The following is a 27,142-nucleotide window of genomic DNA, read 5'->3' as shown; positions in this document are numbered from 1 at the left end:
TATTTTCTTCTGTCCTGCCAGTTGCAGGGAATGATGGAGTGTATAATTGGAAGGTCACACAATTCAATACCTGGCTCTGGGCCTGGTGTCAGCAGCTAGATTTTGGGGTTTATGATCATGGGTCAGTTCACACGGCAGCAGGCCTGCTGGCAGCAGATGGGGTTCACCTGTTTCAAAGAGGGAAAATGATCCTAGGTCAGGAGTTAGCAGGGCTTTTTGAGAGAGCTTTAAACTAGTTTCGAAGGGGGAAAGGGAATAACACCAAGCTCCCTATAGATGAGCCTGGGGGCAGCACGCCAGGGTTGGATGCAAGATCAATAGCACAGCTGAAGTGCATCTATGCCAATGACCAAAGCATGGCCAACAACCAGGAGGAGCTGGAAGCCATTGTGCAGCAGGAAGACTATGACATAATTGCCATCATGGAAGTGTGGTGGGATAACTTGCATGACTGGAGTGCTGCAATGGATGGCTCCAAACCCTTTAGAAGGGATAGGCAAGGAAGGAGAGGTGATGGGTTAGCCTTGCATGTCAGGGAGTGTTTTGACTGCCTGGAGCTGAATGATGGTGATGATAGAATTGAGTGTTTCTAAGTAAGAATCAAGAGGAGGGCCAACAAGGTGGATGTTGTGGTGGGAGTCTGTTGTAGACCACCCAACCAGGACGAAGAGACAGATGAAACATTCTACAAGCAGCTGGGAGAAAACTCAAGATCACTAGCCCTTGTTCTTATGGGGAACTGCAGCCTATCTCATATTGGCTGGAAATACAACACAGCAGAGAGGAAACAGTCTAGGAGGTTCCTGGAGTGTGTGGAAGAGAACTCCCTGACACAGCTGGTCAGTGAGCCAACCAGGGGACATACCCCACTGGACCTGCTGTTTACAAACAGGGAAGAACTGGTGGGTGGTGAGATGGTTGAAGGACATCTTGGGCACAGCGATCATGAGATTATAAGAATTTTTTATTCTCAGAGAAGTAAGGAGGGGGGTCAGCAGAAATGCTGCCTTGGACTTCTGGAGGGCTGGCTTTGGCCTGTTTAAAAACCTGGTTAAGAGTCCTTGGGAGATAGTTCTGAAGAGCCAAGGGGCCCAGGAAGGCTGGACATTCTTCAAGAAGAAAGTCTTCAAGGGGCAGGAACAGGTTGTCCCCAAGTGCTGAAAGACAAGCCAGCAGGGGAGAAGGCTGGCCTGGCTGAACAGAGCTTTGGCTGGAACTCAGGGAAAAAAGGAGAGTTTAGCGCCTTTGGAAAAAGGGGTAGGCAGCTCTGGAGGGCTTTAAGGATGTTGCGAGGTTATGCAGGGTGAAGATTAGAGAGGCAAAAGCCCAGATAGAGCTCAGGCTGGCCAGTGCAGTAAAAGATAACAAAAGATGTTTTTACAAATACATTAGAAACAAAAGGAGGGTGAAGGATAATCTGCATCCTTTATTGGATGTGGCAGGGAACATTGCCACAAAGGAGGAGGAAAAGGCTGAGGTGCTTCATGCTTGCTTTAATAGTTAGACCAGCTTCCCTCTGGGTACCCAGCCCCCAGAGCTGGAAGATAGGGATGAGGAGGAGCAGAATGGAGTCCCCACAGTCCAGAAGGGAATGGTTAGTGACCTGCTGCTCCGATTAGAAGTGCACAAGTCTATGGGGCCAGATGGGATCCACCTGAGGGTACTGACGGAGCTGACAGAGGAGCTCGCCAAGCTGCTTGCCATGACTTATCAACAGTCCTGACAAACTGGGGAGGTCCTAGGACACTGGAGGTTAGCCAGTCTGATGCGCATCTACAAGAAGGGCAGGAAGGAGGATCCAAGGAACTACAGGCTTGTCAGCGTAACCTCAGTGCCAGGGAAGGTTCAGTGCCAGAGCAGATCATCCTGAGCACCATGCATGCAGGACAACAGGGGTATGAGGCCCAGGCAGCATGGGTTTATGAAAGGCGGGTTCTGCTTGATGAACCTGAGCTCCTACAACAAGATGACCCATCTAGTGGATGAGGGAATGGCTGTGGATGTTGTCTACTTGGACCTTAGTGAAGCCTTTGACACCATCTCCCACAGCATTCTCCTGGAGAAACTGGCTGCTCCTGCCTTGGACAGGTGTACTCTTCACTGGGTTAAAAGCTAGCTGGATGGCCAAGCCCAAAGAGTGGTGGGGAATGGAGTCACATCCAGCTGGTGGCCGGTCACAGGTGGTCTTCCCCAGGGCTGATTGGTGGGGCCAGTCCTGTTTGTTGTTATCAACGATCTGGACAAGGAGATTGAGTGCACCCTTAGTAATTCTGCAGATGACACCAAGTTGGGGGGAAGTGTTGATCTGCTGGATGGCAGGAGGCTCTGCAGGGGGATCTGGGCAGGCTGGAGCGATGGGCCCAGGCCAGTTGTGTGAGGTTCAACCAGGCTCAGTGCAGGGGGATCTGGGCAGGCTGGAGCGATGGGCCCAGGCCAGTTGTGTGAGGTTCAACCAGGCTCAGTGCCGGGCCCTGCCCGTGGGTCACACAGCCCCCCGCAGCGCTGCGGGCTGGGGCAGGGGGCTGGGAACTGCCTGGGGGGAAAGGGCCTGGGGGGGCTGGTCGGCAGCCGGCGGGGCATGAGCCCCCCGTGTGCCCAGGTGGCCAAGGAGGCCAGCAGCATCCTGGCTGGTGCCAGCAGTGGTGTGGCCAGCGGGAGCAGGGCAGTGATTGTCCCCCTGTCCTTGGCACCGGGGAGGCCGTGTCTTGAATACTGTGTTCTCTTTTGGGCTCCTCAGTTCAAGAGGGATGTAGGGGTGCTGGAGTGTGCCCAGAGACAGTGCCCAGGAGCTGGGGAAGGGTCTGGAGCACAAGTCTCTTGAGGAGCAGCTGAGGGAACTGGGGTTGTTTAGCCTGGAGAAAAGGAGGCTCAGAGGAGACCTCGCTCTCTACAACTACCTGGAAGTATGTTGTAGGCGTGTGGGGGTAGGTCTCTTCTCCCGGATAACTAGTGACAAGACAAGAGGAAACAGCCTCAAGTTGTGCCAGGGGAGGTTTAGATTGGATATCAGGAAAAAATTCTTCACTGAAAGGGTGTTCAAGCATTGGAACAGGTTCTCCAGGGAGGTGGTGGCGTCACCATCCCTGGAGATATTTAAAAGATGTGTAGATGTTTAGGAGCATGGTTTAGTGGTGGACTTGGCAGTGCTGGGTTAATGATTGGACTCAAAGGTCTTTTCCAGTCTAACTGATTCTGTGATTCTATGATTCTAAAGAACCCCTCTCCATCCTAGACAGTGCATTGAGGGAAAGAAGAGATTAAAGACCCCTGTTGCTGGCTATACCTGCCTGCCGGATACATCGCTGCTTAAGAAACTCCCACAGGCACCTAGATGTAAGCTAACCTTTGTTAGCTGGTTCCAGGAACAATACTCATGCTAATCATGAAAAAAAAAAAAAAAAGTTCAAAGCCTCTTTCATTTTTCTTTTGGGACAGAGACTTCAGTGTGTGAATGTGTGTGGAAACTGTAGTTCCTTAAAAGCAGATGTCTTAAAGGCTCTGAGTTTGGAGGTAGACTGGTAAGAGGCTAAAAGGTGGTAGTCTAACAACACTGAGCTGTGCGCTTTTGAACTTTGCCAGCTCTGGACCATCAGGTGAGATGGGGAGAATCCAGCAAAAGTTAAATGGCAGCTACTGAAGCAGCAGGGAGGGAGGAAGCACAAAAATCATGCTAGCTTTTTTATCTGGAGACTAAGGAAAACAATTTCCTTGACAGTCTTCCTCCATCAAATATCAGATATTTACATTAAGGAACGTGCCTCTGGAAAACCATTGGACAACATTGGACATTAGATTAATGAACAATATCTCTCTCAATTCCTTAATGTATAACTAATGAAGAGTTTTATCATATCTCAAATATCACAATTCAGTCCCACTGCCTGCTTGTAATTATTTAATGATTTTGCTATTAGAAATTATTCATTGACTTATTCAGTCTCAATTGCTGCTTTGATTTGATCATCATATTGTGTCATTCTGCATGAGTTAAGTATATAATAGTTATTGAACATCACTGAAATGTTTGCATAGTTCTGTATTTGCTTTCTGGTGTTTGTAATAAACGCCATAAAGAAGACTGGCTAATTCTTCCAACTCATAATGAGGCCACATACCCCAGAGGCAAGGTATTTAATCTAGGTTATTTGAGAGTCATTTGGCATTGTCCTCATGTTTGTGCATTTGCCGTGACATGTATTTTTCATTAAAGGCATAAGCTGCATTGACTTCTGGAGTACATTACATCTCTGGAGTAAGAATAAGCTGAAGTCAGGGTTTCAGTTGCACCCAGTAAAAGGAGAAAAGTATTCAGGGAAAGATGAGACCTAAAAAATGGACCCCTATTTGGAAAGCTGCTTTTCCCATTTATATTTTGTATGAAACTTATGGTAAGGGGACCAGAGCTGAATGTTTTTTTTCTCGTGCCATGAATCACATTTTTGATATTTCAAAACTGTTCTTGTTTGCATTGGAATACTTGCCATTTTGTCCCAGGGACAAACAAATTTTGGCCATTTGTCCAAGATTTTGGAGTTGTAGCCATGACCACTTGCTTGGCACCCATCTGTTGGGGCCATGTCATCTTCTTGATGCACATACGCAAGGTCAAAGGCAAAACTAAGACCTTTATGGGTTTTTTTGTAATCAGAGTGTGCTGTGCTCCACAGTAGTCTGGTAAGTTGGTTAGTGTCTTTAGGTATTGCTGTGTTTAAGTTCCTGCCCTGCCAAGCTTATACATCCCCAGAGGAATACTTTAACCCCTGTGTTTCCTTACCAATGATGAGTAAATAATTTACAAAAAGTGGAGGACCTCATTCGTTAGGATGTTTTCCCTGGGATACTGGGGGCAGAAACTCAGCTTTGGGGTCTGGATCAGGGCAGAACTTGCATGTGTATTTCCTGCAGCCTAGAAGAGACAGGTACAGGGATCTCATTTCTTCTGGTGGTTTGTTTTTTTTTTTTTTTATCATTAGTTCCTCAGTCAAGGAAAATTTCACTGAATCTGATTTTTTCTAAAGGAAAATACAGAAAACCACCATTTTACCCCTCCTACAGCTAAAAATGCCATCTTGGGAGTAGTAGTAATTGCAAATCTTAAAGCCTGTTGTCAGCTCCTTGATCTTATTTCTTTTCCGTTTTACAGGTCTACTTTGTCAAGGTGTTGCAATGCCCCAGCCTTTCTGTTCACCACCCAGAAAAATACTCCCTTGGGAACTAAACTGAAATACGAAGTGGATACTAGTGGAATCTTCCATATCAACCAAGAGATCTTCAAAATGTTTCCGAAGGTGCCTCATGCCCCTGCCCGTTTGCAGAACCAACTTCACTCTGCTTGCTGAATTAGATACTATCCCATAGCCAAGCACTTAGCAGTTGTCTGTATGACATTTCTACAAACTCCATTGCTTATACTTTGACAATATTTATTTTTGATATATTTTAGTGGATTATCCTGTTTTCTAGTGGTCATATGCTCTAGTATGCAATATATATATATTTTCCTACACAATGTTACTGATTTAGCAGCAAAGTGGCTAATGAAATCACTTAAGAAAGGTGAATAAAAGAGGCATTTACTGATCAGAACTTTTAAAAGTACAGTATTCACATACAATAAATCCAACACTTGGGGGAGGTCTGCTTTTTTGAGGGCATGATTATTTTATAATTCATATTCACAATGACTGCCTATTTTTATACTTATTTCTGTTTGCAGATTATCTGTGGGCAGGCTGCACAATTTTTAAATATATTCATCATAATGATTATTCAAAACCTTCTCAGCAAATAATCCTTGACCTCAGGGCATTCAAAGTTATAACCAGTGGACAAGTCCCACTGCACATAGTGACTGATGTGCAGAAATGGGCTTATGTGACTACTGATTTGTCATGGGGCACACCTCATGAATTTAAAATGGCATATTTGAAGGGGATAAGTGAAATTTATCCCTTTCAGAAAGTCAGAAAAATATTCAAGTTAAGTACTTAGATTTGTGTCATGGGATCTTCAGGGTCTACCCTTTTTTAGGTTAATCCTTTTGCTTTCTGAGCACTACTAAGAGTTAGGCTAGGGCTGTTATCTAAATTTGCACATGGGGAACTGGGGCAGAGCAGGGGAAAGGCTCAGACCCAGGAAAGAACTGGCATCTGGAGACACGCAAAGAATAGGTACATCTAAGCCTAGGAGTATTATCCTCAAAACCCTGCCTCATTGCGCAGATGAATGCATGAAAGACTAGATGCCTACACTTTTGCTAGAAGTGTCCTATAGTTGCTGCTGTATTTATCCTGGTATGCCTTGAGGCTGCTTTGAAGGTGCTATCACATGCCAAAGTGCTTTTGGGATTCACTGGGCGGCACCTATGTGGCTGAAGCCACCCTCTGCCTTGGAGCAGGGCTGCAGCATGGCAAATGTAGGAGATAAAGGGCTAAAAGCACAGGAGCAAGACTGTTAAGGGCAAGAGCCTTGTGCTGAATGCAGAGGCCTGGCTTCTGATCTCCCTTTCAGGACTGCTGAGGCATTTTGTGTTAAGAAATCACTGGGTAAAGCACAGGCAACTGTACTTCCTCCCTGTTAGAAAGCTGCTAATTTTCTCAAACAGGTGTAATTGCATGCCCTTTTTCCTCATGGCTTATGAATGCTACGGAAAGATCCTGGGAATAATCACCTAGAAATATTGTGCTACTATCACATCTCGCTGTAGTTTGCGGTATGAAATTATTGATAAAATATGTATGTACCAAAATGAGAACTCTCATGCTTATATAAGCACATGTCTACATATTCATAAGGTGTAGCACGGCTCAGTTCTGCATCACAACCCTCTCCCCCTAACGGCCCAGTTCTGTTCTCGGAGATGTGATTTTCATTCTCTCTGGTTTCAGCAGCAGCTGCATGTCTACATATGAAGACAGAATTTTGCCCAAATGTTACAGAAAGATACATCCTATGCAAGTCAAAATAGGTGCCTGGCCAAAGGGTCTAGGCACTGCTTGTGGTACAAGTGCTAATTAACAAATATAATACTATTAGTAAAATTAGTGGTAGCAAGCAGTAAAATTTGGGCTAGGTTCTGATAAATAGCTGTTATGTGCTGTCTGACTTCGAGAGGCTTCCTAGAACCTAGAGTTGCTCTGGAACCATGTGTGCAGACTTCTCAAAAGCAGGACATCAGAGCCTGAGAGGAGAATAGTTTGCAGGCAGTGCAGAAGGCAATGCCTGGGGTATGCTAATTTTATGGTTCATGCCCTCATATGGAAATCAAAAGGGAAAGCAAGTTTCTAAAATTATTCGTTCTGTTATTAAGTCTGGACTAAACCAGGTTATTGCTTTTTTTCCCTCTCAGTTGCCCATACTGTCTCTAATTGCACAGAGAACAACCCCATCCGTTACGTACACCATGGGAATATTGCGTGCCAGAACCAGTGTTAACTTCCTGTGATTAGTGCATCTGCAGCAAGATGCAGCTGCACAAAAAAAGAGGAAGAAGTAAAAACGAGACTTGTTTCCTCCATGTTTCAGGTTATTTATCTGTTTCATTGCTGTGATGTTGCAGGATATGCCATACCACCGCTCCCAGTTTAAGAAATGTGCAGTGGTTGGGAACGGAGGAATTCTGAAGAACAGCAGATGTGGCCGGGAGATTGACAGTGCAGACTTCGTGTTTCGGTAATCACCATAGCACCATTTTTCTTTTTTGCCCGTTTTATTGAAAACTAAAAGATTGCAAAGCTGTTCTTTCTTATGTGGAAACATGGGATTTGCCAAACTGGCCATAGCAAGCCTGCTTGTGGCACAGAAAGTAAGGGCTTGAAAAAAACACCTGGCTGTATAATATCTATTTAAAAATTATGCTTTGAGGAATTATTTCTCCCTAACTCCATGTGGTTAATCATTGACTTACTGACAAAGTCTGATGTCCTCTTTCTGGACATTCTGTGTCACTCAGGTTGTGGATTTATCCTTCCATGGACATTAGCCCACAAGTACTGTCCTATGAATGTGGCCATGATCTTCTGGGGCGGTTCTGAACCAGAGGTATAACCTCCGCTGCGTGACAAGCAGCTTGGCCAGATGTTAATAGCTCCCCACCATGCAGCTCATGTGCCTCGGAGGTGTATTTCTGAAGTGGTGCAGAGCTCAAGTGCTGGATGATGGGAGTTACAGTAATCAGTTCCGTAGACTCCAGGGTGTGCAGAGGTGCCTGAATAACTTTGAATGTTGAATGTCTTCCTATTGTGCTCCCCAACATATGCAGAGTTACCCAGGTTCTGCATAGACTGGGATGTCCCATGACTTGTGTCCCTGGATAATGGAGTTTAGCAGCACTTCTATCATCCTTAATATATAAGGGAAAGATTTTTTTAATATTCATATGCATGACTAATCCCTGTCTAAATCCTGTTAAGCTCTTTGTCTGGGTCATGGCATATGACAGCTAGCTCACAAATTCATGACCTGTTCTGTAGAAAAGAAAAATCTTTTTACTTCTGTTGGCCTATTTTCTGATCTTAGGTATGTTGCTGTCAGTTTAGAATAACTGCATAGATCAATGAATTTCCCTGATTTCATACCAGCAAAAATTAGGTCAGATTTTTGGCCCATTGCATTCTTTATTTAATCTGGTATCAAATAAGAAAAAAAAAATTTTACAGGTCTTACCTTCAGTATTCATTGTTTTCAGACCCTTGTGTCTGCCTCTTGTGCCCACTTTATAGAAAACTGTTGTCTTAAGTTTTAATCTGTGAAACAGTCCAAGCTTCATGTGATTTGCTTCTTAAAAGCCTAGTGTACCCGTATACACTAAATGATCATTGTAGGTTCCCTTCTATTGTGCTGGATCGCAGCTATCATTATGGTTGAAAGAAGTGGTACATGTTACACATGGAAATGCTAAACTGCTGAGTGGAAACGGAAATATGGGCAGCAAATGTCATAATTTATGTATAAGAACTTTCAGTGGAGGTCCCTTTTTACCACTGTTAACTCTTCCTTGCACTATACCAAAAATGATTAAAAAAAGCAGATCAGATCACTACAGAATGTAGAAATCAGGTTGCTTTTGATATCAGTAATTAATTAAATAGAGGCTTAAGGAGAATGAGAGATGAATAAATACATCAGTACTTGTGCAAAAGACCCCCCTGGTTCACCACCTCCAAACCATGTGGGACCAGTGTTATGCATAAAAGACCTGCTGATGTTTAAGAGCATAAGGTCTGCTGACATGAATTTTAAAGTAAAGCTTGTGTTTGAGATCAGATCTGAATATATCCACTTTCCACTCTAGCACCAGTTCACCAGACTGTCAGAAATCACCATCTTGATCACTAAAGGAATATTTCTTTAAAATATTTCAAAAACTACCTATGGAGCACTGTTAACATTTAGTGATACGTTCAGGACACCTCGGGAAAACTTCTATTGTCAGGAAGCTTGTGGCCAACAGGATTCAACCAAGACTTTTCTATGAAATAAATTCTGATAGCAGTTAATATTATTTACTAGTTCTTATTGTCTATCTCCATCTACTGGCCAGAGGAGAGATCTGTGATGAAACATTGGGTGCACTAAGAGATGGGACTACTCCCTTTATAGGGATGAATTTTTTGACTCTTATGACAAAAGTATAGTTTGTACAGATTTTGTCATTTTTATAAGGAATTATCACTTGCAAAAAATTCAGTCTTTCTTAATCCTGGTGGGAGTTTACTTTTAAAAAATATTGTAATTTTGTATTAACCTTTTTCATATACAATCTGATGAGCACAGTGCCGAGTGCTAGGTAGAACTGAAGATGCTAGAGGACTTCAGAAGGACGTTGCATGACCTAGCAGAGAAAAGTGCTGGAAATAACACTGCCTATGAGAAGGATGAGGTGGCCAAAATGAGAACTCTGACCTCATAAAGAGGGACTCTCTGGAAGGTAGATGTGGACCTCCTGAGTCTGAGGACTTTGAAGCATTTTTGTGCGATCTTCTGGTCCCCACTTGCCCTCTCTCTGTGACTGAAAAATTATGCTAACAGCTGAGCTGAACTGTAGTATTGTGAAAACGCTGAGCATCGCTTACCCTAAATACTTTCACAGTTTTCTCCTGTTCAGCCTTGTTCTTCAGAAATGTGGAGTTGTTTGGGAATTGGGCGCAGCAGTATTTTTGAGACGTAGGGATCTTAGCGATTTCTTTTATTAAGGCTTGTAGATCACTTCAAAAAGTTTTCAAAATGTCAGCAAGCATCTAATGCTAGCTTAAACTGAGTGTAAAACTAGTGGCAAAGCCACTTATGTTGCCTCTGATAACACATGTTGGAGCTTTATTTTTAGCTGGGTTTCCTATGGAAGTGAAGCTTGTGTGTGTACGTGCTTGTTTTAGTAACCTCAGCGTCTCTTGAGGAGTGCTCTAAATTTTGTGAAATGATGAATCTAGGTCAAGGTCAAGGTGAGGCGGAGGCTCAGCAAAGTCAAGGTTTGCAAATCTTTGTAAGTTTGCTCCTGATAACTTTGACATCCTCTGGCGTATCTGTAGAGTCAGAATTGCTGCTCTTACACTACCCTGGGGGATACTTATAAAGGGAAAAGGGAGGGAAACAGATAGTTATGCATTAATTGGGACTGGACTGATTTGTCTCTTGTGGAACATTTCCCCTGAAGTCTCTTGAGTATCAACCAAAGCATGTTAAAGGCAATGTTATAGATAGTTTATCTATTAATTATTGAACACAACTCAGCTGTTGCTGAGGAAGTCTCTGATTTTATAGGCTGACTGGCCTTGGGGCTTCATCACATTTCTCGTCCTAAACTGCCAAGTTTAATAGCTGAACTGCTAATAAGGAAACATAATGAGTAAGCGTTGGCTACATCTGCAAAAAGGTGTTGTCTTTCACAGACTCAGGGAAGAAGGGTGGTCTTCATACAGCCCCAAAGAACTTGTTACTTTAATGCACAGTTCGGACATCAACATGTTTTGATACATTCTCAGTCTGCTTCTAGCTTTGTTGCTTGGAAGAAATCTTAAACCAATTCGAATTTCTAGTCCTGAAAAGGTGCAAGAATTTTTTAAACTTTCTTACTAATTTCTTTCCTTTATAGATGCAATTTGCCTCCTATATCTGAGAAATACTTCATGGACGTTGGGGTAAAGACGGATGTCGTGACTGTCAATCCCAGTATAATTACTGAGAGGTCATTTCTGTTTTTAGTATTTTCATCTCTACTTCTTTTCCAAATCTACCTTTCACTTAATTCTAACTGTTACAGAGATTTCCCCCCCCCCCCCACTGTTACTTTAAACTGACACTATGAATCATGATTCATTCTGAACTGAAGTTATCCAGTATATGGAATCAGTAACAATTTACAGAAATGTGTTAAACGCTTAGACCTGCACCTTGGTGACAGAAAGTGGGAAGCTGATGAGCTAAAATTATAACAGTAGAGCCATCCTTCCCCTGGAAGTCTTGTGCTGTGCTTGCAAGCCCCAGGCAAATGTCTCAGAAACATCCAGAGTGGAAGAAACTGCATCCCACCCTAAATGTCATATGTTTTTAAAAAATGCTAGTTAAACTTTGTAACCAGGATTGACTGGGTGATTTTACTTTAAAATTTGTTCATACCTGAATGCCACCTTGCTGACAGGATTTGGAACACAGGGCTAATTACTGCTTTCCTTTCTTGCTGCGGGAATGTGTTTCTTTTCTCAAGCAACATAAACCCATGTGCTTGCATTTTGAATCTCTTGTAAATGTTACAGTTGGACATTTTGGACATTTGCTCTGCTTTGGAGTTTGCCACATTTTTGGTACAGTTCTGCACTGCACAGTATACAGCTGTCTACACCTTGGAAAAATGACATACTTCTCATAATAAAATGAGAAGTGAGACATGATCAGAAATGTGTATAGACTTTGTCCACTGTCAAATGAATATATTGCCAAAAGAGAGGAAAGTATGTAATTTTTTTATCCCCTGCATTTTCCCTCTAAATTTCATGCTGATTCTTTAACTACAAATCTAAATATATTCCCCTTGTTAACTGAAACATCATTTCAATTTTCTCTGCATCAGAAATGTTTCAGTAAAAGCCCACTGGAGGTTTCTTGTCTGCTGGCTCTGCTCTGGTCTGATCATCACTCACATCCTTTTCCCTTTAGATTTCATAAGCTAGAAAAATGGAGGAAACCCTTCTACGATGTGCTCCAGGTCTACGAGAACGCTTCCGTGCTGCTGCCAGCTTTCTACAACACTCGCAACACGGACGTTTCAATCCGGGTGAAATATGTCCTGGATGATTTTGAATCTCAGCAAGCTGTTTATTACTTTCATCCCCAGTATCTCATCAATGTCTCACGCTACTGGCTCGGCCTCGGGGTGCGGGCCAAGCGGATTAGCACTGGACTGATCCTGGTGACTGCTGCCCTGGAGCTCTGTGAAGAGGTCCACCTCTTTGGCTTTTGGGCCTTCCCCATGAACCCCTCAGGGATTTTTATAACTCACCACTACTACGACAATGTGAAACCTCGCCCTGGTTTTCATGCTATGCCCTCAGAAATCTTCAACTTCCTCCACATGCACAGCAAGGGGATCCTGCGGGTTCATACGGGGACCTGTAGCTGCTGTTGACAGGGACACTTCTTCCTCTGACGCAAAAGTGTGACAGAAACTCGATGCCTGTTTATGGTTACATCCTGAGATTATGCAATAATTGTTTGATATAAATTTCCTCAAGGCATTGCATCCCATAGGATCTAGGATACCAGCATCTTTCTTGCTAGCAGAGTTGGGTCCGTAACAGTGTAGGAGAAGTAAAACTGCTCTGTCCCAGGGTATACGCTGCCCTGGAAAGCAAGTCAGATAAGGAGCATATTTCAATAGGTTTAGGGGTAAACAGAGCACATTAATATATTTATCGTTTCAGTATGGCAAAAAGCACCAAAATTTGAAGAGAATCAGTGATGGAGAATTTTAGCATAGACTGTCTGACTTTATGTAGGTTTCTGAATAGAGTACCTTGGGGCATTGCCAGATTTTGTTGAAAGCACTGTTCTCTGGCATTTGGGTTTTTGAAAATACTCTTTAGCATTATAGTTTTAAGGGAAAGGATATAGCTTGAGGTCTTTGTTCTGTAATGTCACAAGGTATCGTGAAAAATAGCAGATAGATGTGATAGGAATACACAAGATCCCTTTATGATTTTTTTTCAGCAAGGATAGAAGGGAATGTTAAACTCCCATTCATAGCAACAGGTAACTGTGTTGATCATAGTGTGCAATTATTTTAGAGTTTCTTTTTTCTTCCTTCTTGTATTTTGTATTTCCAGTCTCCTCTGCTGATCGTATTTTCTTTCTTGCTGTCTGTAATGCTTTCCTTCTAGCTAATGCATGAACAATGTGTGTACTTCCTCCTACAGTGACCATCTCAGCTTCAGATTGGAGTTCTTATGGAAGAAACATGCTCCTTCACAGTTCTGCAAGCTTTTCTTGGGCTGAATAGCAAGGAGATTACATAGTTATATTTTCTGATTTGATTTTTTGGTTCAAATATCACAGCGTAAGATAGAAAAAAAAATTTCCTCATTGATTTTTATTACAGTCTTTGTAAGAGTATCTGAATGTTGATTCACTGTTGTGCAGGTTGAGTCAAATACTTTCAGGTATCTGGTAAGTACTGGCAGGAAATGAAGTTAAAATATAGTGAAGATACATTGTGGCTTTGATTATGATGCTTATTTTAAGATTATGCATCTCAAGATGTTAGATGCCTTAACGTGGCATTTTTGTATGTTGAGAATGTTATTAGGATAGTAAAAGGGCTGGTGTATTCATTGAAAAGTTATGAATGTAACTCTGTCAGTTATGCCAAGCTTTATTTTCCACTTTGATACAGGTGAATTGACAAAGTCCGGATGCAGAAAAGATGCCACATGTTGCTGGGGTTTGTTTTGGCTGCTGAGCTGTGGTGCAGTAGGCTGCTGCTATGTGCCCTTTTCAAACTGATATGACTGTGTACCCAGGAGGGTGAGGTTTGCTGTTTCAGCTGTGCTGGCATAGTTAAATGAGTAGAGTTTCCTCGTATAAATTCTTAGTCTGAAGCACTTGGGCTGCTGTCCAGTGCCTTGTCTTGTCTTACTTAGATTACAAGATCTTTGATCAAGCATTTGGAGTTTAAAGCCCTAGTTCTACCTGAGTGATACTTTTTTTTTTTTTTTTTTTTTTTTTGGAGGGAGGAGAGGGTTTAAATCCAAATCTGGACTTGGATTTTAGTTTTGAAATGCATGAATGCACAAAGCTTCTTTTAAAAGCCTCTGTGCTATGCTGAGAACTGTGAAAGTTGCTCACACTACAGATAAAATTATCAGAATGATGGGAAGCACAATGGTCACCATTTCAAAAGTCCCCACTGACCAGCAGTGACTTGGATGGTATGTGAGAGTGTATTTCCTCAACTTGATACTAGACTCCAGAGGTCTGACTACTTTAAGAGCAACCCCTATCCTTGATAAAGGTGTCAGAACTCACTTGGGAAATACCAGCCAGGAGTAGGTGAAGGACCTGTGCTTAAGCTTTATATATTTGTGTTGTGCTTTTGGTCTTAGAGTTAAACTTTGTGTTTAGCGAGCATCACCTTGTATCAGCTAGCTGTGAAATATGCAGCACACTAAGAATGAACTTGTAGATGAGATAGTTTCCTTGATTTAATATGCAAAAGAGATCTTGGTCTTTGCTGTGTTTTGTAAATTTATGTGCAAAGGGCTTTGATAATGAAGTGCTGTAATGAAAGTGCTATTTAGAGAGCAATGTGACCCTGTGGGTTGGCCATCTTGCTGTGCATTAAGCTTTATGATAACAGTAGTGACGCTGAGGCTGGTACCTAGAGCCCTTACTCCTTCTTCTGCCTGAGTATGGGACTAGTAGTGACTTCAGTACTGCTTTGCTGCTGCTGCTTTGCTAAGGTTACCTTCTTCAGTAAGGGGTTTTTCTTTACTATGGTGATTGAAGTGAACAAAAGCAATTGAAAGGAGTCTGGTATGTTGCAAAAGATCCTTTGAAAAAGATGGGAAAGCACTTGAGAAGCATCCCTGTTATGGAAAGAAATAGTGCAAATCCCTCTTTTTAGTTGCAAAATTCCTTTTGGACTTTTTGGACAGACAAAAGGATAAGCAAAACTGTAATTACAGTTAACCTGGTAATTACAGGGTCACAGACATTTCCTTTCCTTTGTTTGCTTCATATAAATGAGCAATGTAAATTCACCTAGGTTATACTGTAACAAGTGCAGTTTTTCTGTGTTTAGATTTTGATCAGTTGTAAATCTATAGCTACTATATTTTTTTAATGATTTTAAAATGTGTGTGCAGGATACTCGCACGTATGCACCAAAGGCCCAGTCTTGCCACATTTATTTGAAAAGAGCTCCCATTCAAGTGGATGGGTATTATATTTGTGTAGGGGCTGTAGAAACAGGCCCAGACATGTCTGTGAAGGTGTACATAGATGTATAGTTAGATATAAGGCGTGATTTGCAAGCCAGAAAGATACTTAAAGAAATATATATATAACACAGTCCTTGAGATGAAATGCATATTGCAGCGTGTTTACTTTCTGATTCATTTTTTCAGGTGTTGCTCAAAAAATGATGGGAAAACTATGGCATCTGTCAGAAATGCCATATGCAGAAGCTGTCAGTTATTTTTGTCCTCCTTACCTTGCACCGGGAGCTGTAAAATCAGATTCCTGCTGCCATACCACATCATCTGTGGGGATGAATGGAAATGATGTGGTGGCAGCTTGCAGGAGCAGGTCTGAGGATGAGCAGGATTCCTACTGCTTTGTTCTCCATGGGTAGCAAATAAATACTGTCTGGGATATTTTAGCTACATGGAGGTCACTGTGGGGTGGGTGAGCCAGCATTGACCAGCCTGAGCTTCTGCCCGTCCTGCTTAAATGGACGAAAAGAAGGGCTGTTGCAGAAAGAAGGACACTCCTTATTTTCTGCCATCATTTTTTTTTGTGTGTATTGAGTGTAAGAAAATACTCTTCTGACATCAAGAATCTGTCTGAGTTTGAGGCTATTTTGTTTTTCCTTCTCCCATACAATCAAAGCTCCAAATGTTCAACCTTCTTTGAACAAGGGATACCTGAATGATAAGAAGTGTCCAGAAGCTGGGTGTGTTTGCTGCACACCATTACGGGAAATAAAGGGCGTGTATAGCATGTCATGCTTTCCCACAGAGAAGGCTGCAGGCCCCAGAGAAATCCCCCAATACAAAAATCTGATCTGTCCAAGAAGAAAAGCTGTTAGCTGTCTGGTACCATATCCTGAGCTCAAGCTGTAATCCCATCACTGCTGCTGAGGACATGAAATCTGAGACAGGGAAAGAGAAAATTATAATATTATGGTTTAATCCTCAACTCCTCATACTATTTAGGAGAATCTCTTAAGAAGTTTGTGAGATCTGCATACACTGGCAATGCAAATTCAGTTGGAAAAACGTAACAAGGACTGCTTCTCCTTTATTGTCGGGTTGACAGAGGAGGCTTATGAATCTGCCAGTGCTTTCATCAAAGGAAGGAAGTATTTAGTTGGAATAGTTTAGCTGCTTGCTTTTGATTTATGAAATCCAACTTTGCTGTTGGACAGAATGCATTAAATGATGATAGGGTCATTATAATATTTTAGCATATTTTTCGTGATTGCAAGAGAGCTGTCAAAGCCAGCTCATGAATTGCAAAGGGAGAGCCATGCTGTGTCTGCTCCGCCTGCTGCCATCTCAGTGAGGAGAGACACCATGGTGAGGAGGTCCATGGTCTCCTGGAAAAGCAATGTAAAGGGAATATAGGAGATTGCAACCCCAACTCTGATACAGGGCCTTTAGCACTGTGGAGTAACATGATAATGATAGGTGAAGCTTCAGAGCTTGCAACAGTCAGGAGTAGCTCCCCTGGTCCCCAGCAAGAGCTGCCCCCATGCAGGCTTGACTGATGATAAATTAAAGGTGATGTTCACTCAGGGTGGTTAGATGTAGTAGATGGAACAAAATCAACTCTAAGAATAGTCCGCTCTGTGGGGGTTCGCTGAATCAGTAGAAATGTTGCTCAGACCTTGAAGGCAAAAACTGTGGTGGTGACGCAGCTATGTGGGCGGACTGTCCGTGCTCAGCTTCCCATGGCAGGAAGGAGCAATCTCTGGTTTGCGTGTGAGGCAAACTGACGTGGATAAAACACTGAGACGTGGAGCAAGACAGAATCTGTCCTTTTTGATCTTCTGAGGCTTGGTAGCTTGTCAGCAAAGCTCTGATTTTAGAGAGCACAAGCTGGGAAAACGGAGAGCTCTGAAATGGTCATTTCCCCCAGCTTGGTTGCATCTAAGCATGCAGAGAACTTTGGAGCTTTTACAAGTATATGAAGAAGGAAATAACAAAATTTGTCCATATCTAAAAGCCAGATTCCCTGGGAAGTTCTGGAGTGAGCTCAAGTTTTAAGAATAAAGGAGTCAATATTTATGGTTAAGGCCTTTTCCAAAGTCCAGTGAAGTCAGTGGAAAGTTTGGTGTACTTCTGAGAAAGCCTCCAGAAACAGGCCCTAATCATGGGCAGGAAGAGCAGCCTCCTGTTTTTTACTCACTTGATTTCAGATACATTTTTTTAATATATTGTAGGTACAGTGCAGTAGCAATACTGTGTTTTTAATGTTGTGCGTAATGAACAAACTTATCTGGAAGCAGAAATGTTGTGACCGTCACTCTCCCTTCCAGATTTCAGCACTTTTCATCCTTTCAAACTCATCTATGCAAAGCACTTCATCGTGGTAGTGTAAATCGCCATATGAAATCACAAATGAACCCTCTGTACCTGACTGTATGTATGCGAATCATATGCCTTTAGAAAAGTATTTTCTGCTTGCTTTAAAATACCAGCATGGAATTTATCAGTGATACGAACATGTTTAAGGCAGGGTTCAGCCCATTCCCTTTATATCCAGCACAACATTCACATTTGGCTTCGATAGAAAAAAACCATCAGGTCCAATGCTTGTAAGTCAAGCCAATAACCCACATCTCCCCAAAACCCCTCCCAGATTATTTTTATATTATGTCTTATTATCATCCTGTCTAATGTGGGTGAGGCTGCTGGGCATCCCTGTGTTGTCTGCATGGTAATCAAAATCAACAAGCAATTGTACGTAAGTGCTTTTTAAAATAAACTTAAGGGAAATCCAAATGTACGCTAGGCATTTGAGTGAGGGAGCCTGGGTCCCAGGCAGTCAGCACCTCCAGTGCTCCCTGAAGCCCATAGTGAGGGACAGGCCCATAGTGGAATACTTAAAGGAAAGACAAATCTGCCTCAGCGCTTCAAGGATTGAAAGCTGTAAATATGTTACTGACACGTCTGACTTTCCATTTAGAAGCCGTAAATGTTCTTGGTGTTTGATCTTTGGGTAAGTTGATGTACATTTTTAACTGTACTAATCACTGTAAAATGTGTTAGCATGTGAAATGGTTACAAATTAAGCCAGCGAAATCATATATTGTGTTGGCTAGTTCTTGAAATGTCTGTTCTACCTGAAACTGTCTGATGGACCAAGACACTGAAATATCTCCAGCGCTCTATACAGCTTGTGAAGACTTCGGTTATTACCTGTTTTAGCAGTGGGGAGCAAGGAGATTTGAATTAATCCCTATTTGTTAACCTTGTGTTGGCCAAGTGACACACATTTATGTGTGACACTAGAGCTTGTCCCGTTAGAGATGAGGCAGACTGCCTGTACCTGCTCTAGCTGGGACAGGACATGGTCGTGTTCATTTTTGCTTCATTTCTGGGTCTTCCTTATTGTCAAACATGAGGTCCCTGATCAAGCCTCTGAATTCAGCCCATGTAAATTGTATTGAACAGCTGCTGCCTCCTGAATATGTCCCCTGTTTTCACTTGGTGGAAACCAAATGCTTAGTTTGGAAATACTGGAGCAAAACTGTGTCTTCACGCTAGGAGAGCTTGGGCTATTGCAAAAATAAAGCTTGTTTCATGTTTGTTATTTCTGTAAAGTGGTGACGGTGGGGATGGAGAAATCCAAGCAGAGTCATGGTAGTTTCATACTGATGTTAATTGCTCGTGTCCATTGATTCACCTTTCTTTTTTAACCTTCCACCCTGTAATTTTTGCTTATTGTTTCTGTAGCTGTGTTACAGTAATAATAGAAAGCCTATCAATTGATGTAAGCCATAACTAAAACAGTAATCAGGGTATTTTTTTGGTCTGTGTCACTGTGTTTGAAAGATGATTTAATTCTATTGAATAAACCACTTTAACAGTTTTATGGGAAAGGCAATCTTTGGGCCACTTCTTGTGCCTTCAAACTTGTTTTGTCTTTTCTGCTGTTCTTTGTCTGTGAATAGAGAGGGCTGGAAGCTCAGCTGATTGATAGAAATTGCTTTGTGTGACTAGAGAATACCACTGTAGGATTTTATGATGATATAACATCCTATGTGTGTAGATATATATATACCCTATGTGTATATATATATGTACAAATATATAAAAGTATATGTAGGCGTATACAACAATGTAAATTGAGATTTTGGTATTTTGATCCCTGGATGTTCAATGTACGTTCTGCATTGTAGCCTACAATATATATATAGGGACATTAGGGCAATTTATTACTAGAAGTAGCAATCTGTGCACAGGTAGCCTTTGAAAAGCCTCTGCAATCCTGGTTTTTGCCTACTTAAACCTACCTAACACCTCTGTCCTTTACTGTCCTCACCCTTTACATAAACTCATCTTCCTGGGGTCTGGCCTGTCTTATTGAGCCGTAGTCTTACAAGCTTACACTTCCATCAATATTCTCAGCATCAGGAGAATTGAAACATAAATGTAAAAATATTTGTGGGAATACAAAATAGCAGATGAAGCAGATGAAACAACCATATGCATTTTGAAATTGGGTGTTTTCCTGTGGCATTCTATTTTTCCTAGATTATAAACTGAAATAGGCGTAGGTAATAGAAATAATATGATCTCAATATTAGCACGGGTATAAGGAGAATGTAATTGACTTTGAAGATGCAGAGCTGTGGTGGATGCTAGAGGAATCAGTTCTCATTCTTGCTGACATTAAAACTGATGGATGTACTTCCTTCCCCCAGCTGCCTGTGATTATTGTTAGTGATTATTCAATCAAGAAGAGGAAACATGTGGAGAGGGAAAAGTGAATAGACAAATTGACACTGGATGGTATAATTGCTGTCTATCACATTGCAAATTGCTCAGCTAAGCAAGCAATCAAAGAATGGTTCATTTCCTAAAGACTGCAGCATCCGTCATTTTCCGTAGCGGCGTTTGCAGCCTTTCCTCTGAGAAAGTCTCAATAAAAAACCGTAGTGAATTACAGAGATGTTTCGCCACAGCCTGTCTCTGACAGTGCCCAGGAGTGGATACTTAGGGAAAGAGTAGATGAAACAGAGAAAGTAATAAATGGCCCTTCTGCTGGTATTCCCTCAAACTGCCACTGCCAGTTTGTATTTTTGGCTTCAGCAATGCTACGTGGTACTGAGTGTCAGAATTTAGCTCTGTGCTTACATGATGAAATGAGTCCTTTCGCTTTTGTGAGTGCTGCTTTCTCCCAAGGGCACCCAGTAAGATGTCTTTGGGTTGTGGGACCTGCTAGGTGGGGCCAGGGCAGATGCTGACCTCCCTTCTTCCACCATAGGCATCATCTCTTGGAATAAAAGCTTTATGAATCTCTATTTATATATTTTTTTCTTTTTTTCCTAACCAGCTCTAGAGCTGTGATGAGCAGTGCTAACCAGGATCTACTCCTGGGTGGAGAGGTGCTAGCAGTCAGGCGATTTTTCTCACTTAGTTTCCTTGTTCTAAGGCTGCAGTCATCTCTAAGCCCTCCTGGCGAGTCTGGCTAGAGAAATAAACTTTTTAAATCCATAAAGAAGCTTTTGTCTAACACAGAGAAGGATAATATTCCATTAAAGGTGTATAAATGCTGCCACAGGCAGCTTTTCAGGTGGAGAAGACACCCTGGTTACAAGGATGTCGATGCCAAAGCTTCCTCCAGTGTAGAAACTCAGAACACACTGATTTTTTTCTACAGCTGAAAACTACTAAGTTAACAAGTTTCAGGTCTTAACCAAGAGTTGGGAGCATGAATATTTTGTTGAATGTGGGATGTAGAAAATAGGTGGCTATGTAGACCTCAGAGACAATAATACAGACCAGACTTTGAATCCTACCACCAAATCAACACAAGTGCTACAGGAGGTGTCTCACTAGGTGCCTGCTAGTAACTGCGATAGCCCTAGGCGGACATCTGTGGGCAGAAAGGCAGAGATGCAAAAGAGAACTCTGAAATAATTAAAATAATAATATTTTTCTCGCTCTGCTTTTGGATGAGTGATTTACACATCCTCCAACACACTCAGATTATTCTTACCACCTAAGCCTGCTGTTTTACCCAGTACATAGGCACTGATTTTTTCTCTCTTGGATGTGTCAGATATTGTTTCGCAAAGCTGCAAAGTCAATGGGCAGTCATTTCAGCTCATCATCACCAGCTTTGTTTTTTGCATTTCGTTACAATGGAGGTTAAATCAGAGGCCCAAGTCCACCTTCCCTACTCTTCTCTGCCCAGAGTTGTAGAAAACCACCGTGGCGTGAATGTCCTCCATCCTTGCTGAGAGCATCCCTCTGGGTGCTCGCCCCTCTCTGCTTGTACCTCCAGCACCTGGGGCTGGGGGGGATCTTTGCCTGTTCCCTCCCTTGCTTGCAATCCCTCTTCCTCCGGCTGCACCTGGCAGAGAGGGTTTGGCACTGGAAAATGTTTCCTGCCTGGGGAGCCACTGAATTCTCTGTCACCAGCAGGTCAGAAATAAGGTTGCACGGAGGTCCTTGCGGCGGGGGTAGCTGGTCCTGCAGGGGAAGGAGGAGGGGCTCTTGGACCACGTCCAACCCGTTCAGTTGATTCAGTGCTACCTTTTGAGACCCCCAGAACATGCTGGTATATGAAGGGTGTCCCAGGTGCAAGGTTTGCTGCCAGACCAGGCTTAAGTGGTCTGGTAAAGCATGACAACATTCATCTACAAAAATAAGCTTTCTCTGGGCTTCTTTGCGTCTTTAGAAAGAATAAGGGCGAAAAGCCACTGTTTTCTTTTCACAGGGTGTCTTGTCTTTATTTTCACAAGGAATAGATCTTGTCAGAGGTACAAGAACCGGGACTGGCACACTGTCAATTTTAGCAGTCTTCCTGCCTTGCTGGACTTAGTGTCATTTTTTGGAAAACGAAGTTCATCCTTTTCCCAGGTGAGGTGAATAAAATGCCATCGCGGTGTCTGAGCTGATGCCTGGAGCTTCCCAGGAGTGTTTCCACCTCACTGCCTGTTTGCTTAGCGGCACTCGATAAAACTGTGGGCTGCAGCCAGGTCAGGCAGGCAAATGCCCTTCAGGCAGTGGAAGTTAATCTTGGCAACATCTGTGTTTCTAAGCACGTTATTTCCCTTGAGAAGTGCTGAGGCATTGAGGGAGCCTGATAATTTTGCAAATAATTTGCCATCTTTGCTGCTCAATGCAAATGCCATCAGGTGATAAAATAAAATACTTGAGCCCCTAATGGCCTGCTCTTTGGATGTTTATGTGAGCGTGTGGCGCAGGGTGATAAACATGGAACACACGTCACTTTCACTTGAAAAGATTAATGGCATTTTTGGCTTCCCATATAGATGTTTCGTGGAATACTGGGTTCTCAATAAAAGTTTTTGTTTTGTTTTGTTTTGTTTCAGAAGTGTCTCCTCAATCATATCTGTAATAAATCTCTTGGAAACTTTGCTTCACTTTGCAACATTTTGGGAAAGGTTATGCAACAATGACAGATTTCAGTATCTCGCTATGTGGAAAACTGATTGAGTAGGCTCTTCGAATGATGGTGAGAATAAAAACTAACCACCATCAGATATTTCTCTTTCTCCTTTATGGAGTATGGCTTACTTATGCAGAACTGATGTTATCCTTGCAGCCAGAGGAGATGGTCTTTTCCTCTTCAATTCTGACAGTCCAAATATCCCATAGATAAAACTAGTTGAAGTCAACATATTTGGGGAAAGGATAGCCATGTCTCTGGAGCAGTGATGGAATTTGGCTGAATATCCTTCTCTGTTTACCCGACATGCCCATTTTATGACCGCCTTGCCTCCACTGAAGGTCCCATGGGTGGTGGGTCTTGCTTGTTGACCATTTGAGACACAACCCCAGTGTGGTAAGACCCTGACAAATGAAGAGGTGAGAACTTGTCTCTTTTGCCCTTGATTTCCAACAGCCTGAGTAGTGTTAATGAACTTAGCTGTATGTTATTCATATTCTCAGTGTATAGACAGGATAACAGAGATAGAGAAAAGTTAAGTCTGCACCTCCTGCAAATACAAAGCAATGATATTTTGTGTGGAATTAATCTCCCTTAATTTGGGGCATCTTCATTGTAGAGGATACAGGCGAGCTCCTTGCCAAGGCTCTGTTTGTAGAAATGTGCCCTGAATTTACCAGCTTAGGCCAGGTATTGGCCAAATGGCATCAGACTGATGGCAGTTTTCCTGAGCATTCCTCATCCTGCCTTTCTTCTCCCGCTCTGCATCACCCTGGAGGGACTAGAGCTAAATGGAAGTGTCATCCAGTGCCTGTCCAAGGCCAAGGTTAGGTTTTGTTTTCTCTGAAGGATGAACCCATGTCCTTCAAGAGATTTATTTAAAAAAAAAAAAATTAAAAAATTGGGCTAACCTTAAACTTGGAGCAGTCTCCTGCTTTGCACAACTATAGAGGCAAATTGAATATCTCATTGATCTGTACCACTGTAAAGCAGAAAGGACATTCATCCCAAAGAAGCTGGTTCGTGTTCTGGCCTCTGATATTGGGGTGTAATTGCTTTTCTAATATCCATGTATTATTTACACTATGCTACTGTTGCGACCAGTGGCAAACTCCTTCTGACTCCAGATGTGTCGTTACTGTGATGTATTTGTTAGAGCAGCGCAAGGCCAGGCTAACCTCATTTATTCGTCTGTAAATGACCCAACTGAAACCAACAGTTGTAGTGCTGTAACACTGACCTAAGTGAGATCCAAATCAGAGCGTCAGAGTATTAATTTACTTCATGACACGGTCTTAATAGATGGTTATTAAGCACTTTTAAGTATTAATGGTGCTGCTTTATTTATAACACAGGGATATATCTTAAGTGTTTCCTAGGTATTTCTTCAGAAGAATGGCTTGAAGGGAAGACAGAGCAAGACATGCACACCAGAGATGATCGGATCAACAGTGGCTGAGGCAACATTAGCCTTCAAACTCTCACTAAAGTCAGTTAATACCTTTGCAATCCACAGTCCAAAAATCATATCTGTAAAAATATCACCCTGCAGAAAACGGTAGGTGTGTGATTACAGATTGGAATGTGTTGTGGGCAGCGTGGGAGCTTCATTGGCTTAAAACCTAACTTACAAAACTGGTGTAGCCAGCTCTGCATTACCTCTGGGCAGAGGAGGCAGGGCCAGCCTGGGAAAGCAGGCAGTGGAACGCTGTGCAGAGACGTTTCTGGCCATCATTTGTAATTTGCCCTGTGCATGGTTGAGACTGATACTGTCCCTGCTCACCACCTGTACCTTGATTCCCCTGCTTTAAAAATGTTTTCCCTGCCTTCCTCTTTCCAAGGACATGTCCTTCACCCTTCTTTATCTCCACCCGCGTTAATCAGGGAGCCCTAAGGCACACAAGGGCATTCTCCTCTATCGCCATTTGAGGTGTTTGACTATGGCTTGAGCTAACTGATGCATGTGTTGCATGGAGGCTACTCAAAAAAACCCAGTTCTGGCTGTATGTGAGACAGTTTGGGGTGTCAGTACCCTCTTACAGCACTTCTGGTGCTGGGCCACCCATCGTGGCTGTGCAGGCAGAGACATTGGCTCCCCGTGGTCATTAGAATCATAGAATCCAACCATGCAGAAAGTCTGGCTTTAATGGCAAAATGTCCCCAAACCAGTCAGCTGCACTGGACTTAGGTGGGTGCTCTGTGTAAATGAGGGTGGTGCAGCACAGTTGCTCTGCTCTTTGCTGAATTCAACAGCTCAAGCTTGCAATGGCCTTGCTGCTTGTGTGATGCAACATCACCTTCACCCCACCGATACCTTGCGCTCTGGTCCGAATGAAGGTAGTCTGCACGCTTTTTCACAATTGTTTCTTTTTTGGGGAGTTATCTCTGGTGATGCATTTATATTTATGTGGCATAACTGTTGCCAGATCAAAGGGTTGCCAAGTAAAGCACATTTTAAAATTCAAAAATTTTCCAAGCATAGATTTTATTATTCAAGGAGGATATTACTGCAGCATCTGAGTAACATTTTTCCTCTCGTTATTGCATTCAGTGGGACTGATACGAGAAACACCTGGAAAAGCAAAAGAAATCAACCCAACCCAATTTGCAGCTGCCAGATAGGGAGTCCAGGGTGAAAAGGCTGAGATGGGGCAGGCTGGTGGTGGGAGCTGGTCCTATGTGCTTGAAGCATATTTTCATCCACAGGAATGAAAAGACCTTTTCATTCATACTGATTATTCCTGTAATTATTTTTTTTTTAATTAGGTTCATGCCTTTCATTCCCACACACCTCAGGTTCCCATTTGATAAGCTCTGGTTCATTTATTCTCCTTTCAGCAGCGCTCGTCTCCCCTTCGCTACTGAACAATGCCTGAATCAGTCCATACCTTCTGTAGCTGAAATAAACTGTTTTCCACTTTGCAACTTATTCCATATCAGACTAACTTGCAAGTATTAGAAAGCTGGCACATCTTCATTTCTTAAAAAACAGTCAATAATCAGAGAGAGAATTGAAGTTAGTCAGGCACCCTCTTTGTTTATAAAATCCATGTTGCAATATATCTTTTTCTTTATTAAATTCCAGACTCTAACTCAGACTGATTTTTGGAGTATGTCTCCCATCACCCCCTTAACTTAGGATTTATTTGAAGGCTCTGAACTTCTGACTCAAAAAACTTGTTATAAATTGGTCCTTTAGCCCTTTGAAGCAGTTGAGTTTGTTAGCCAGCTCCGTTATTTGTTTCAAGGTTTGTCTTTTTGAGTTTACAAAAGCCAATAAAGCAAAGTCTGCTTTAATGTGTGCTTATATAGACACAAGTTCAGAAAACTGGGGATGGTTTCATAAACAAACATTTGTGGAAAAATTCTTTGCCATCATAATAAATCAACTAAAACAAGGCCTAAATCCAGCATTTTCTCTTTGAGGTGTGGTACGCTGTAGGGTGAGCACTCCTGGCTGGGACCTGCTGCTGCATGCTGCATCACAGGCTGGCAGTGCCACCCCAGCCAGTGCGTGAGCAGAAACTCCCCTACCACCCCCCACAGCACCCTCTGACAGGGTTGGGATGTTTAATGTCTTCAAAGATCAATGTTAAGCCTTAAAGGTTGCTTTTCCAAGGAGACTTCATGAGGCACCTGTTGCTGTAGTTTGCTGTTTACCCACAGCGATGGCTGGATCTTCATGAAACCAGCTCTGTAATTCTTTATGTAGCATTTTAATTACAGTGAAAACTTTTCCTTTTTCAAAAGAAAGTGCATCTGGTGAGCAGTGACCTGAGGAAGAACTGCAGGTGGTGTCTTCAGCGCAGGGTTTCTGGATCACACTTCTGCAATGACCTAATTTTGCTCCTGTTGCAGAGCAGTGGTGACCAGCTCCTTGACCGAGCGCAGGTCGAGCCGGCCATCACACACAGCTCCCCCCACTCATCCTTTGTTCCTTTGCCCAAGTAGAAAACATTTGGGAAAGGGGGAGGAAATCTGTGCTCAGGTCTGAATACTGAAAAGCAAAAATATACAGTAAGGTTCATTTAACCCCAAGACTGAAGACACTCTGTTACACAGGATAGACTCCATCAAACAGATCTGGTCTGTGCCTCGAGGTGGGGATTCTACTGGTCTTCGTGCTGATGTTAAAAGTCAGAAACTGAAGGCTTTTTCCTCCTTTGTACAAAAGGTTAAAGTGGATCTAGTCTGTAGTATATGGAGAAAGTCAAACGGGAGAAATGAAATGATGGGTGAAGCCTGCAATGGCAGAACATCTGCCTCACGTGCAATTAGTTATTCC

General features: G+C 42.6%; 1 protein-coding gene across 3 annotated transcripts in view; it reads left to right on the top strand.

Moving 5' to 3' along the window:
• Positions 1–19,315, top strand: part of ST8SIA5 (ST8 alpha-N-acetyl-neuraminide alpha-2,8-sialyltransferase 5) — an 80,555-nt gene extending 61,240 nt beyond the window's left edge. For all 3 annotated transcript variants that reach the window (XM_027779013.2, XM_055791353.1, XM_027779014.2), the window contains 4 exons: positions 5,144–5,288; positions 7,559–7,671; positions 11,090–11,182; positions 12,151–19,315. In XM_027779013.2, coding sequence (XP_027634814.1) covers positions 5,144–5,288; positions 7,559–7,671; positions 11,090–11,182; positions 12,151–12,619 — 820 coding nt within the window. In that variant the 3' untranslated portion in view covers positions 12,620–19,315. The remainder of the gene's footprint in view (positions 1–5,143; positions 5,289–7,558; positions 7,672–11,089; positions 11,183–12,150) is intronic.
• The last annotated feature ends 7,827 nt before the right edge of the window (positions 19,316–27,142 follow it).

Source organism: Falco peregrinus, chromosome Z (genome assembly GCF_023634155.1).
Source record: "Falco peregrinus isolate bFalPer1 chromosome Z, bFalPer1.pri, whole genome shotgun sequence".
NCBI classification, from domain to species: domain Eukaryota; kingdom Metazoa; phylum Chordata; class Aves; order Falconiformes; family Falconidae; genus Falco; species Falco peregrinus.
This window is presented reverse-complemented; position numbering and strand designations above follow the sequence as displayed.